At 37.6% G+C, this 14,480-nt stretch overlaps 2 protein-coding genes across 2 annotated transcripts in view; one reads left to right on the top strand and one right to left on the bottom strand.

Annotated features, from left to right (window-relative positions):
- LOC110460146 overlaps positions 1 to 6,503 on the bottom strand; it is a 32,138-nt gene extending 25,635 nt beyond the window's left edge. The window contains exons 1-5 of the mRNA XM_021512884.1: positions 6,259 to 6,503; positions 5,098 to 5,251; positions 3,397 to 3,536; positions 2,147 to 2,318; positions 996 to 1,132 (exon numbers count right to left, since the gene is read on the bottom strand). Of these exons, the coding sequence (XP_021368559.1) occupies positions 996 to 1,132; positions 2,147 to 2,318; positions 3,397 to 3,536; positions 5,098 to 5,251; positions 6,259 to 6,503 (848 nt within the window). The remainder of the gene's footprint in view (positions 1 to 995; positions 1,133 to 2,146; positions 2,319 to 3,396; positions 3,537 to 5,097; positions 5,252 to 6,258) is intronic.
- Positions 6,504 to 14,250: 7,747 nt separating this feature from the next.
- LOC110460145 (multidrug resistance-associated protein 5-like) overlaps positions 14,251 to 14,480 on the top strand; it is a 43,047-nt gene continuing 42,817 nt past the window's right edge. The window contains exon 1 of the mRNA XM_021512883.1: positions 14,251 to 14,367. Coding sequence (XP_021368558.1) covers positions 14,251 to 14,367 — 117 coding nt within the window. The remainder of the gene's footprint in view (positions 14,368 to 14,480) is intronic.

The following is a 14,480-nucleotide window of genomic DNA, read 5'->3' as shown; positions in this document are numbered from 1 at the left end:
TTCCTGTGTAAAGCTGAGCCACACCTGTGTGCTGGTCACCATGCAGTGTCACCTATCTCTCACCTGTATTGATAAGCCCCCAGGGTCCCAGTCCCCACACAGGTGACACCCTGTGTATTATAATTACCTGGATAGACATACAGGAACCATGTATTACAGGTAACATGATGTAATAATGCTATAAAGTTTGTATTTGTGTAAAAAAAAGAAGATAATTTTTAGGGGGGATGAATATTTTATGGGGGGGATGAGTATTTAATGCATTAAATATTCATCCGGATGAGTATTTTATGCATAAAATATCCATCCGGATGAGTATTTCACGGGGATGGAAATTTTATAGGACACCTGTCCGGGGAAAAACCATCGACCTACGGCCAATACCTTGCGACTGCCCCACATAGACCTGAAACCCACGACCCAGTGGTGGAGGGCTAGTGGTAGCAGAATATCAGACACCTTAACCACTTGCCCACCGTGGCCCCCCAAGGGATAATATAATCCCTTGCTGTGATCTTTGTCCACATTACATTTTATGTACATATATATTACTTATAATTGTTTTTGTGTCATTAAAGTGAGCATCCTCCATATCCAGGGGCTTTGCTTATCTTCCCTCTCTACACCCCTGGAATATGTCATAGCAAAACTGAAGGCTCAGTACGCGTGTGCTTCACGTTGTTGATGAGACAAGAAGATTATTTTAATCCTTTTATATATATCAAAATAATCTCACTGTCACGTAGCGGTAAACATTGACTGGCTTTGAAGTTGGCCATGGGTGTTGCTCCTTTGTAATCTTTAAAGGCCAGGTATCAGCCTAGCGATTGGTCACTTTTTTTTTACCTGCGACCTATCAAACAGCTATCTTTGTGCCTTCAAATATGCTATGACATATTCCAGGGGTGCAGAGAGCGTGAGTGAGCGTAACCTCTGGATATCGAGGATGTGAAGAGAGGGGTATATTAACACAGATTTCCTGTGTGATTTCGTACCTAATGCTGCCGAGTAGGAGCTTCATGATGTTATTTGTCATGTCCAGTTGGTGTTCGCTTCTCCCAAACTTGTCATTAACAATCACTCCTTGTAAAGTTTTCATGTGCTTTTGAAGAATGTCTTTATTCTTCAGTGCCTAGAAAATATATATATATATTTGTTTTGAATTACCAGGTACATAAAAGGCACTACATTTACTGCCATTTACGTTAATGAAGTAAATAAAATTCAATTTGATGTTAGCTGTAGTTTTCAACAAAAACGAACAAATTCAGGGACTTCACATCAGGCTCTGAGGTGTGCTCATATATGGAGGTTTATGTTTTACATTCTATTAAAAGCTATGGTTGTTTAAGGACATGCCAGGTTTTGATGGTGGAGGAAACCCGGAGTTCCCGGGGAAAAACCATCGACCTACGGCCAGTACCTGGCGACTGCCCAACGTAGGCCTCCAAACCCACTACCCAGTGGTCGAGGACTAGTGGTAGCAGAATGTAGGACGCCTTAACCACTTGGCTACCACAGCCCCCATATATGGTGGAATATTGCATGAAATGATATAAGCATCTCAAAGCAGAGCTGTTTATACAACATGTACTATAAATATATTAATTATCCTGTGTGAATTTTTGTAATCCACTCTGTGGGCTAAATCTAAAAGTATTTTGTGTATTCTATAAATATTTCAATTATCCTGTATGAATTCTGGTAGCCCACTCTGTAGGCTAAATCTGTTCTGTGTATACAACATGTACTATGAATATCTTAATTATCCTGTATGGGTTTCTGTCAAAACCCACGCTGTAGGCGAAACCTAGCTTATTTGTACATTCTATTAATATCTTAATTATCCTGTATGGATTCTTGTAACCCACTCTGTAGGCTAAATCTAAAGGTATTCTGTGTATACTATAAATATCTCAATTATCCTGTATGGATTCTTGTAACCCAATCTGTAGGCTAAATCTAAAGGTATTCTGTGTATACTATAAATATCTTAATTATCCTGTATGGATTCTCGTCAAAGCCCTCTTTGTGGGCTAAACCTATTGTGTACATACTTCAAATATGTCTGAATTAATTTTGTATGGGTTCCTGTCAGAGCTATATAGGCTAGATCTATTTTCTTACCATACTACAATTGTCTTACCTTGTATGGATTGGTGTCATAATTGTCTCTGTAGAATTCCTGTATTTTGAACATAACTCTCTTTAGGGCCATGTTATATTCCACAGGCAGGTCAGTCATCCTGAGGTAATAGAACATGTACAAATCCAGCAGCTGATCCTGAAAGTCAGGCTTGTTGACATTGTCATTTCCACTGTCAATACAAACAAACAAATATTTTTGTTACTATACAATATAAACAAAAAAACATAACATTTACTACTTAAAAATAATCCCAAAGAGAAATCCTTCATTTGAAGAATTACCTGATAGTTTCTAACCTGTTATGTTTCTAACCCATTATGTTTCCTGAAATAAGCCCATGCCTGGTAATAAGCCCACCCATATATCTATTGCAGTTCAGTAGAAATGCTTTGAAATTATATTAAGTTGTCCTATAAAAAGCTCCCCTCTCTAATTTGAGTCTCTTTATAACCGAACTACTAAGCAGACGTTCAATCAATCAATCAATCAATCAATCAATCAATCAATCAATCAATCAATTTGAGTCTTGAGCTATGTGTTGGTCCCCTGGGCTTATTGCAGGATAAATATGGTAACTAGAAAACTACTAAGCAGTGTTAAAAAATTCCTCGAATAATTTGATTTTAATACAGTATGTGTAATTTTACCTACTTCGACATCACGTGACACAATGTCATGGTTTTTTAATAAAAAATAATTAGTGCCAATAATCACAACAGGTGTATCTAAACATGCATAGGTGTAATGTAAAATTAAAATAATCTCAAAATTTTCTACAGACTTTCACGGAAGAAGCTACGACTGAATTGTTGGTATATCAATTCAATATGTTCGCTATTTCTCCAATGGTAGACTTTTGACAGGTTATATTGTATAACCTAAATAACAGACAACACAATAAGTGATGATGCTGTATACGTACCGCAATGTTTGGCGTGGTATTTGTGATTTTAACTTCTCATTGTTTGAAGATGCTTGGCAATGAAATTACTGTGCAATGTTGAGTTTTAGCATAACTATTTTGTTTTTGTCAGAAATGAATAAAATTTATATTCATTACTTATGAACTAATAAAGTGATGTCTGTCTTTTAAAATTAAATTATAAGGGATAACCATGATTATTTTTGGGATTATACAGTATATACCGGAAAAAAAGAGTGTGCACTTTTGTGCATAAATTGTTTTCGCGGATCTATGTGAAGTGCACACATTAGAAATAATCCTAGATATTTCTTAAATACATTACCTTAACATATCTAAAATTTCACAGATGCGGTCGTCCCAGGCACTAGCCTGGTCCGCCACGGGCACCTTGGGTTCCTCCGATGTGTGTGAGACATCCTTCAGAGCAGACATGATTTTTGTCAAGTCATTTCCTTTCATTTCCTTCAATACAAATAAAATCAAGCGGCTATATTACACGATGAAAGCCAGTGACATGTACCTGTCTAAACTTTGTACTTAATAATCCCATGTAAGATTGAAGACCAGGTTTTACTTCATTGTTTTAAAGAAAATGTCACTATCTTTTTTCAAAAGAACAGTGATGTTCTTTTAACTCACTCACCCCTGAAAGACACATTTGAACTCTTCCAATTAAAAGGCTGGAATAGTTCATTATTAAAGTTCAGGGGTGAATGATGAGTTTAAGAGTTTTTCTACAATAACTCTTCACTTTCATATAAAACATACAGCACTATTTGACAAAGACAGTTGATACATTTAACAAAAGCTGCGCCAGGATAAACAATATAGCTAGCTGTCACTAGTTGTTAAGGCACTGTTAAAAACTCTTGACACAAGTAACCTCCAATGTGGGGAGTTGAAACCCCTACCAACCAGAACAGTGGGGTACAAATAGTTTCAAACACTCTATAGACCTAACCACATAGGCTTATGGCTGAATTGATTATCTTTTAAATTTTCTACATGTAACAACCAGCCCCAGTTTTCCAGTTACATTTATGTACCATTGCATACAGTTCTATGTAGATTTAGCTGGTTAACTCATTCACCCCTGCAGACACATTTGAACTCTTCCCATTTAAAGGTTTGAATAGTTCATTATGAAATTTCAGGGATGGATGAGTTAAAGGAGGGTTAATATGGGGGGTGATACAGTCTAAGGTTACTGAGAAAAAATTACACTGCTCAAAAATGTTTCCCTCTGTGATCGAAATACCAGGTAAATATCAGGGTGTACCTAGGCTAATTAATCACTGGTCTAGTTTAATTAACAAGCAACATCTCACACATTTACCTGAGGATTTCAGTAAAATAGTGTAAGGTCAACGTGACAAATCTGTACAAGGTAGCACTCCTTAATTTTATAGAACTGGAGACAGTAAAACACAGTAACTAATGATATATTATTAAGCTCCTATGCTTTGTATTGGGTGTATTTGACATGAACTGTCGCTGTGTTAGAGTTAAGGAGATAAGCTATGTTTTCATTTTTTTTGCAAAAGAGCTTCATTAAAAAATCTGTAAATATGCATTGTCCAAAAATGGAATTCAAATTAGCATGAGCATTATCGATGCCTGAATTCTTGTGTACCTTTCAAAAGTGTCATACAAGATACAAGAATATTTATTTAACGTCGCATACCCTAAACATACAAACATTAGCTCGGTAGAGCTATTTCTGCGACAAGTTCAAGTTTTGTGTACCCTTCAAAAGTGTCATCAACTCTGGTGTACATTTCAAAAGTGTCACCACTTTATGTGTATCCATAAAAAGTGTAATCAATTCTTGTTTACCTTTCAAAAATGTAAAACATTAATGAACCAGATGCAATTATATGTACCAGAGATCATTTATAATTTGTTTTCACAAATTTATCTGCATAGAATGCATGGGAATATATTATCTGACCATTAAAGGCAGTATACACATACATTGTATGTATATCCTAATAAAAGATATTAAACTGTACATTAAACACACTTGTATGCACTCCTTCAGGTCTTGGATATTCAGGATTTTTGGTATAAGCTCCATGTGGGTGGATCCCGGTCCTGTACGTATGCTTGCCAACAGGAAGTCGAACAGCATTTTCTGACAATCTTCCATTTTTACTCTACGATTGTCCACACAATCACTGCAAAAGAGGCATTAGGAATCATTTGACACTGAAGGAAAATCAGCATATTAAAACAGCTGCCCTGTAGTTTTCTGAAACAAATAAACATTTTTGTAACAAGAGGTCCCAGAGGGATCTTAAATTGCCACCCACCACTGCACCATCTTCATTCTAGTTCTATGTCATTTTGATCTTTATTAGTTTGCCTGACAGCCATCTTGTTCCCCTTATCAGCTTCAAATATTAACATGTACCACTATAAGGACCCCCCAGGGAACCTACATTTCAAATTTTCAAAAGATTCCTCCAGTACCAGCGCTAACAAACTTTAACTCTCTCAAATTCAAGATGGCCATCCTGGTTTTGTGATTATTAGTCCCAAAATTTGATATGCATAACTTAGGACCATGGGGAACCATCATATGAAATTTTAGAATGATCCCTCTGGCACTTTTTGAGAAACTGGGCCAACAATCAAGATGGCTGCATGTTGGCCATCTTGATGTTGCGATCATGCAGGTCCAGAATTGGATATGCTACGGACCATTGGAAAACACCATGTGAACAGAATATATATAGTTTGGACCTTTTTTGGCCCCCAAATCCAACGAAATTAAAAATCTTCAATAGACCTTTCAAATGACAGTTTCTTTAATTTTGAATATTTCCCCGGGATTATCATAATCATATAAAGATTTATTTGTGTTTTCAAGTATGGCTGCCATGGTAACCAGTTAATATTTGCATAAAGTAATTAAATTTGAATACTTAGTCAAGATGTATTACAGGTGCATATGTATTATCCTTTGATATTAAGTTTGTTCAAGCATGCACTCTATGAAATTTGAGAATGGTACGTTCTGAGAAATAGCACTAACAAGAATTGTTTAAGAGAAGACGGAATGATGCTGGACCACTGACCAGGGACGGAGCTACATATGTGCCAGGAAAAATGGCCTCAGTAAAAGCCTTGAATCCATACCTGAGGAATCAATGACGTTTATATCAATTTATAGGATACTCACTTCATAACATCCTTGATGACTTCAAGGGAACGAAAAGCCATATCATAGCCTGGAGTCCCATCTACTGGGTATCCTTTTACACAAATCTTCTCCTGAAGGACGGCCACACATTTTCGAATATTTTGCAAATTTCCTGCATCCTCGAAATCACTTCTATTGCGAAAAAGTATGTCTATCAAAGCCTCTTCAGTGTCTTCAGTAGCATGGACATAATCATACTTTTTTAACACTTTTTCAAGCTCCATTTTTAAACCTGAAACAAATAATTAAATTTTATGATGATGTGGCAGATTTCAAATGCACATAGGTTTACGGTAGCCTTCTAGCTTCGTACAAGGGGGAAGTTCCCTTTAGCTCAGTGGTAGAGCATCCGACTAGGAACCTGGAGTAGGGATCGAGGGTTCGGTCCCCGGTGAAAGCACACTTGTATATTCTCTTTCTTGTTACAAATGATGTCTGTGGCCCTTCCTGTGGTGACAGGGAATTAGAACCTGGATTGTGGTGTTCAAAGGTGAACACATTAAACAAGAGGGCGAATTTGGGCCTGCATCGCTCACCAGGTAAACATCTCACCCTTGTAACCTTAAAAGTGATCTTAAATAAAGCTAAAGGCAAAATATCAGTATTTATGATCAGAAGTAATTCTAAAGAACCTGTTTTAAGATATAAAAAAAAATCACTGTGACCTTTAAAGTCGAACAAGGTCATTATGTTGAACAAATCTCAATATAGCCCTTTATCTCAGGATGCAACTTGCAATGTGAAAATGTGACCTTGAAAGTGGGTCATGGTCATTCAAATGCAAAAGCATGATATCCCTTCATCTAAGCATGCTACTGGCTAAATATCAACATTCTGGGCCTCATGGTTATTCAGAAAAAGTCCTTTGAAGATGGTAAAAAAATTTGACCGCTGTGGCCTTGAGTATAATCAAGGTCATTCACTTAAACAAACTTGGAAGCACTTCATCCCAGCATGCTACTGGCCATATATCTTCACTCTGGGCATTTTAGTTATTCAGAAGAGGTTGTTTAAAGTTTTTAACATATTTGACCCCTGTGACCTTGAATATGGGTGAAAGTCATTTATTTGAACAAACTTTGTAGCCCTTCATCCCAGCATGCTACTGGCCAAATATCATCACCCGGGGCATTTCATTTATTCAGAAGAAGTTGTTTAAAGTGGTTTTGCTTCTGGAAAAATATCATTACCGTGGTCCTTTTGGTTATACAGAACAAATCATTTAAAGATTTAAACATATATTGACCACTGTGACCTTGAATATGGGTGAAGGTCATTCACTTGGTAGTCCTTCATCCCAGCATGTTAATGGCCAAATATCATGACCCTTGGCCTTTTGCTTATTAAGAAGAAGTCATTCAATGGTTTTAAAAATATTTGACCCCTGTGACCTTAAAATATATATGTCAAGGTCATTCATTTGAACTTGGTATTCCTTCATCCCAGCATGTTACTGGCATTATCCTAGGCCTCTTGGTTATTCAGAAAAAGTTGTTGAAAGGTTTAGAACATATTTGACCCTGTGACCTTGAAAAAAGATGAAGGTCATTCATTTGAACAAAATTTATAGCCCTTCATCCCAGCATGCTACTAGCCAAATATCATCACCCTAGGCCTATTGGTTATTCATCAGAAGTTGTTTAAAAGTTTAAAACATATTTGCCCTCTGTGACCTTAATTATAAGTCAAGGTCATTTATTTGAACAAACTTGGTAGCCCTTAATCCCAGCATATTACTACCCAAATATCATCACCCTAGGCTTCTCGGTTATTCAGAAGAAGTTGTTTAAAGGTTTTAAACATATTTGACCCCATGTGACATTGAAAGTGGGTCAAGGTAATTTATTTGAACAAACTTGGTAGCCCTTCATCCCAGCATGTTACTGGCCAAATATTATCACCCTAGGCATCTTGGTTTTTCAGAACAAGTTGTTGAAATGTTTTTAACATATTAGACCCCATGTGACCTTGGATATAAGTCAAGGTCATTTATTTGAAGATTTGATTAAACTTGGTAGCCCTTCATCCCAGCATGTTACTGGCCAAATATCATCATCCTAGGCCTCTTGGTTATTCAGAAGAAGTTGTTTAAAGATTTTAACATATTTGACCCCTGTGACCTTGAAAATTGATGAAGGTCATTTATTTGTACAATCTTGGTAGCCCTTCATCCAAGCATGCGTCTGGCCAAATATCATCACCTTAGGCCTTTTGGTTACTGAAAAGAAGTTGTTAAAAGTAAAAAGTTGAGGCGGGACGGACGCCGCACCATGCCATAAGCTCACTTGGCCCTTCGGGCCAGGTGAGCTAATAATAATAGTGAATTATGACAAAAGCAAACAAAGCTATAAGTTGAAGCGTTAGTTAAAGCAAGGTCTTAGATTATCTTATTCCGTGGTTAAACGGAAGTGTGGAAAATCTTAAAATTTTACATGTAATGACTTTTTTTGAAGTACTGAAATGTCTTATACATGTACAAGTTGTGTAACATCTAGGTAAAAAAATATTGAGAAGCGTATATGATAATTCTTTTTCTTCTTTCCAAGCAGGAAAAGACTCTTTCAAAATTGTTAGAGTAAAATATAACTTTGATGGGGAAACATTTTAATAGCGTGTATACATGTATAGCAGTGTACGGATTTTAAAATTAAGTTTCAATCTTTCCTTAGTTCTTTATGTAATCAAATATACACTTTATTCCTGTCACAACAATTATGAAACAATTTATTTCAGCTTAAATTATATTAATCATTCTTGTCGGCCCGAATGTTAGAGCCTGGGCCGAGTGGGGGGTCTTTTACGTCATTAGACTCATAGTCATTCTCAGGATCACTGGCATGGCATATCATATCTCCTCAAAGTACACCTCATCAGTTCTTCCGATAACACAGTTGTTTACAAAACATGAAATATCTTAAGTTTTGATTATTCATAGCATTTATAGGTTCGATCAAATGAACACCACTCTGGGTTGGGGTAAATGTTGCATGCAGCCCTTTCAGATGGGTCAAATTCGTACTGACATACTTGGCCACCGTTGACTTTTCTCAATATATAATATATTGTGTGCATACTAGAAATGGCAGAAATGGCTAGCAAAGGTTTGAATGACAACATACATTCATTGGATGTGGTTTCTAGAAGGAGATACAGATCTGCATTGATAGAGAAAATAGATAAATACCAACTTAAAATGTCAAGACCAAATGGAGCAAAGACATTAATTTTTGGGCAGGTGTGACATGCACAGCCATTTTCATATTATCTTGTCAACTTCACCAGTGCTTATATATATAGTTTGGATGAACTTAAATTTTACAAAGGAATAGATGCATACAGCCAATACATCAACGGTGAAACAACCCTGAGCAAACTTTTGTGTGAATGGGAAATTGGGGGGAAATGACATGGATACTTGTTTATGAAAGTTGTTATCGATTGCAATTTATGTTCTGACCGTAGATACAGGTATTTCGAACAACAGTACAATAGCCACACGTGTCGTGTAGTATCCAAATATGATTACAAAAGTTAACATAACTGTTACTTATTTACTGTTTTATACACGGTGTACATATGCATATATACTTTCCTAGCTAGCCCTACGTATATACTCTCCCTATTTTGCTGAGAGACTCCCGATTTTGAACTCCAAAAATGAGCATTTTTAACCAGTGAATATCTGATAATTTCATCTGAAAGCATCATTTGAAACTGTTATTTTATCCCAGAGAAAGTGTATACATATATTATATGTTTTTATTTATTTCTATCACGCATAATCTCTAGAGGATTGTATGTTATGATTAGTTTCTATACGTAATTCATGCTAATTATTATTGTGCAATTTACCACTACTTTTTTTGTCTTTTCAGACCGTGTTCATTAATGGGACTCTGTTCCGTTTACTTAAAGATGTTAAGACACACAAAGTATAGTGGTAAATTGCACAATAATAATTAGCATGAATTACGTTAAGAAACTAATCATAACATACAATCCTCGAATCTCCTGTTCGGAAATATAAAAAAATGGCAAGTATGCATATAATTTGTAACTTGTTCTGTGCCCATCAATTTCTGGTAACTTAGGTAAACAATTCGTCACTGCATCCTTTTGGCGTTTTTTTGGCCATTTGGGTCTAATTTCAAAACGTAATCATATCAACAAATTGTTGTCAGCAGTTGTGCTTACCTTTTTTGACCAAGTTAGACTAAAATATCATATTACTGATAATTGTTTCCCTGTCAAAACATTTAAATTCGCACCGTAAGCATAACCATTTTAGACCTACTATTCAACACGATCGACTTGTAGTTTTCCCCGGTATCAATGCAAAGCTTGAATCATAGTCGAGAACATGTTTGTAGTGGAATGCGGCGCATTCGATTAGCTACAGGTGCATACATAAATGTAGTACATTAACCCATGGCCAACTCCAATAACCCGAACCTATAATTGAACGTTGAGGGGCCGAAGCTTACATAATGACAAACGTAGCGCCACACATTGATACTAAGAGTCACACCTGGACACAAATATCCACACTTAGGCAGTAAATAAAAGTTTATGCTCAGTTTTACAGCCAAATACGTATACAGGCTAAACAATATAGGCCAAAAGTGCCTTATTTTCTCTAAATGACCAAAAAATGGGGAATAAATTCCCAATTTCAATACAAAAAATGCTATATTTTCCCAGGTGCAGGCTATTGTAAAATTTAGGTAAATAATAGTCACATCTGTGACTGACAAGTACGTACATATGTACTCTAGGGGAGGCAACGATCGTGCAACTGCCCCCTGTGGTAGTTATATATATATATATACTCTAGGAGGCAATGATCGTACTACAGTCCCCTGTGGTAGTTATATATATACTCTAGGGGAGGCAGTGATCGTGCTACAGTCCCTTGTGATAGCTACATGTATATATATATTTACTGTAGGTGAGGCAAAGATCGTACTACAGTCCACTGTGATAGTTATATATATATACTCTAAGGGAGGAAATGTTCGTGCTACATTCTTCTATGGTAGTTATATATATACTCTTAGGGGAGGCAAAGATCGTGCTACTGCAGTGCCCTGTTGTAGTTATACTCTAGGGGACTCAATGTTCGTGATACAGTCTTCTAAGGTAGTTATATACTATAGAGGAGGCAACGATCGTGCTACAGTCCCCTGTGTTTATTATATATATATACTCTAGGGGAGGCAAAGATCGTGCTACAGTCCCCTGTGGTTGTTATATATATACTCTAAGGGAGGCAATTATCGTGCTACAGTGCCTTGTGGTAGTTATATATATAGACTCTAAGGGGAGGCAATGGTCGTGCTACAGTGCCCTGTGGTAGCTGTATACTCTAAGGGGAGGCAAATATCGTGCTACTGTCCATCCCATGTAAAAGTTATATATATATATACGTATACTCTAGGGGAGGTAAAGACCGTGCTACAGTCCCTTGTGGTAGTCATATATATACTCTAGGGGAGGCAAAGATCGTGCTACAGTCCCATGTGGTAGCTGTATACTCTAGGGGAGGCAAATATCGTGCTACAGTCCCCTGTGGTAGTTATATTTATATATATACTCTAAGGGGAGGCAATACTCGTGCTACAGTGCCCTGTGGTAGTTATATATACATGTATATACTTTAAGGGGAGGCAATGGTCGTGCTATAGTCCCCTATGGTAGCTGTATACTCTAAGGGGAGGCACAGTGCCCAGTGTATACTCTAAGGGGAGGCAAAGATCGTGCTACAGTCCCCTGTGGTAGCTGTATACTCTAAGGGAGGCAAATATCGTGCTACAGTCCCCTGTGGTAGTTATATATATACTCTAGGGGGGAGGCAAAGATCGTGCTACAGTCCCATGTGGTAGCTGTATACTCTAGGGGAGGCAAATGTCGTGCTACAGTCCCCTGTGGTAGTTATATTTATATATATACTCTAAGGGGAGACAATACTCGTGCGACAGTGCCCTGTGGTAGTTATATATATATATATATACTCTAGGAGGCAATGATCGTACTACAGTCCCCTGTGGTAGTTATATCTATACTCTAGGGGAGGCAAAGATCGTGCTTCAGTCCCCTGTGGTAGTTATATATATATCCTCTAGGTGAGGCAAATATCGTGCTACAGTTCCCTGTGGTAGTTATATTTATATATATACTCTAAGGGGAGACAATACTCGTGCGACAGTGCCCTGTGGTAGTTATATATATATACTCTAGGGAAGGCAAAGATCGTGCTACAGTCCCCTGTGGTAGTTATATTTATATATATACTCTAAGGGGAGACAATACTCGTGCGACAGTGCCCTGTGGTAGTTATATATACATGTATATACTTTAAGGGGAGGCAAAGATCGTGCTACAGTCCCCTGTGGTAGCTGTATACTCTAAGGGGAGGCACAGATCGTGCTAAAGTCCCCTGTGGTAGTTATATATATATACTCTAGGGAAGGCAAAGATCGTGCTACAGTCCCCTGTGATAGCTGTATACTATAAAGGAGACAATGATTGTGTTTCAGTTTTCCTGTGGTATATATGTACTATAGAGGAGGCAAAGATCATGCTATATGCGTTGTTGTAGCTATATATATATATATATATATATGTACTATAGGGGAGGCAAATATCATATTACAGTCATCTGTGGTAGCTAATGGCTATGTACTATAGGGAATGCAAGTATCGTATACAGACCATTGCGGTAGCTATACACTTAAGACAAGAAAAGATCGATCGTGCTACAGTACCATGCATACATTGTACAAATATTATAGCATATTACACACAATAAAATGTTTACGACAGTTCATACCGTCCTTATACAACATGCCTCAGTCCAGTTATGCTTCAGAGTGGTCTAGAGGAGTAGGCTTTCTAATATTTATCCCCCAGCTTCCCCTTTTTGGCAGATCACCTCATCCCCCAGGGGAGCTAGATTTAACCAAATGATTCCAAGGTCCCAATGTGTCTTTATACCTCTCGTTTCACTATTCAGCATTGTAGGATTAAACTGTTGAGATTTCAACTGTTTCCAAGACACGGTGGATAGATTGAACCCCAACGCAAATCTTGGTGCTGTTGAAGTGAAAAGGGGTGGGGTGGGGGCACAAATTCCATTTACACATAGACTATGCAGTCTATAAAGGGCTTTTCATCAGTAAAATAATGCATTTTAGGAGATAGTCGGTAGACCGTTGATCTGAGTAGTAATCAATACTGGTAGCGATAGTTACAGGGATTAGAAGCGGTAGTCAGGAGGGATTAACTGTAATTGGTCTACCTTATATAGAATTAAGCAATAAAGAGTTATCTACCATCTTACTCAACTTAGAAATAGCCAAAATATATCATGTTTTAATGTTTTTCTTTCCCAATTTAAAACATAATTTATATGCAATTGTTCATAACACACTCAAATGTCTCCCTTTAAAATGACCGAGAGTTAACCTATTGTTGTTGTATTATATTTAATGTTATAAAATCTGCACAGCTGTGTAGAAAGATTTTATTTGATATAAAAACTGTACGATTTCATCAAACATATTGCCGACCTCTGTCAGTAAGACAAAACCCGCATGGGTGCAGTCCATCTAGCGCTACTGTTGTTTCAAACACGGAAATGCCAACTGTGCGCTGATGTGTAATCAAAGCTCCCCTAACCCCTGATTGGCCTTTTAGCTTAGTTAACGTTGTTGTCGTGAAGCGACTGTAGATTATCTACATTATCAATTTTTACAGTCAGGTCTGATAGTACACTTCGGTGGTTGTAGTCTGATAATGGAGGTGTCTAGTGTGAAATGCTACCTCTGATTGGATACTCCTTGCTCGAGGTGGTAGTTTCCTAATTGGAAGTGTGTATGGCGGAGAGGAAAATATAGTGTGAATGAGTGTGGTAGAGTGAGTGTGGTAGAGTGAGCTAATGTTGGTGAGTGAGTGTGAGTGTGGTAGAGTGTGATGAGGGCGAGTGAGGGACGGAGGTTGGGTGAGGTGAGTGAGTGTGGTAGAGTGAGTGGGGGAGGAGAGAGTGAGTGTGGTAGAGTGAGTGGGGGAGGAGAGAGTGAGTGTGGTAGAGTGAGTGAGTGAGCGAGTGTGAGTGTGGTAGAGGGAGTGAGTGTGGTAGAGTGAGTGAGGATGAGAGAGTGAGTGTGGTAGAGTGAGGGAATGTTGGTGAGTGAGTGTGGTAG

The sequence above is a fragment of the Mizuhopecten yessoensis genome, unplaced genomic scaffold (assembly GCF_002113885.1).
Source record: "Mizuhopecten yessoensis strain PY_sf001 unplaced genomic scaffold, ASM211388v2 scaffold10331, whole genome shotgun sequence".
In the NCBI taxonomy this organism is placed as follows: Eukaryota; Metazoa; Mollusca; class Bivalvia; order Pectinida; family Pectinidae; genus Mizuhopecten; species Mizuhopecten yessoensis.
The sequence above is the reverse complement of the archived record's forward strand: the minus strand, read 5'-3'. Positions and strand labels throughout refer to the sequence as shown.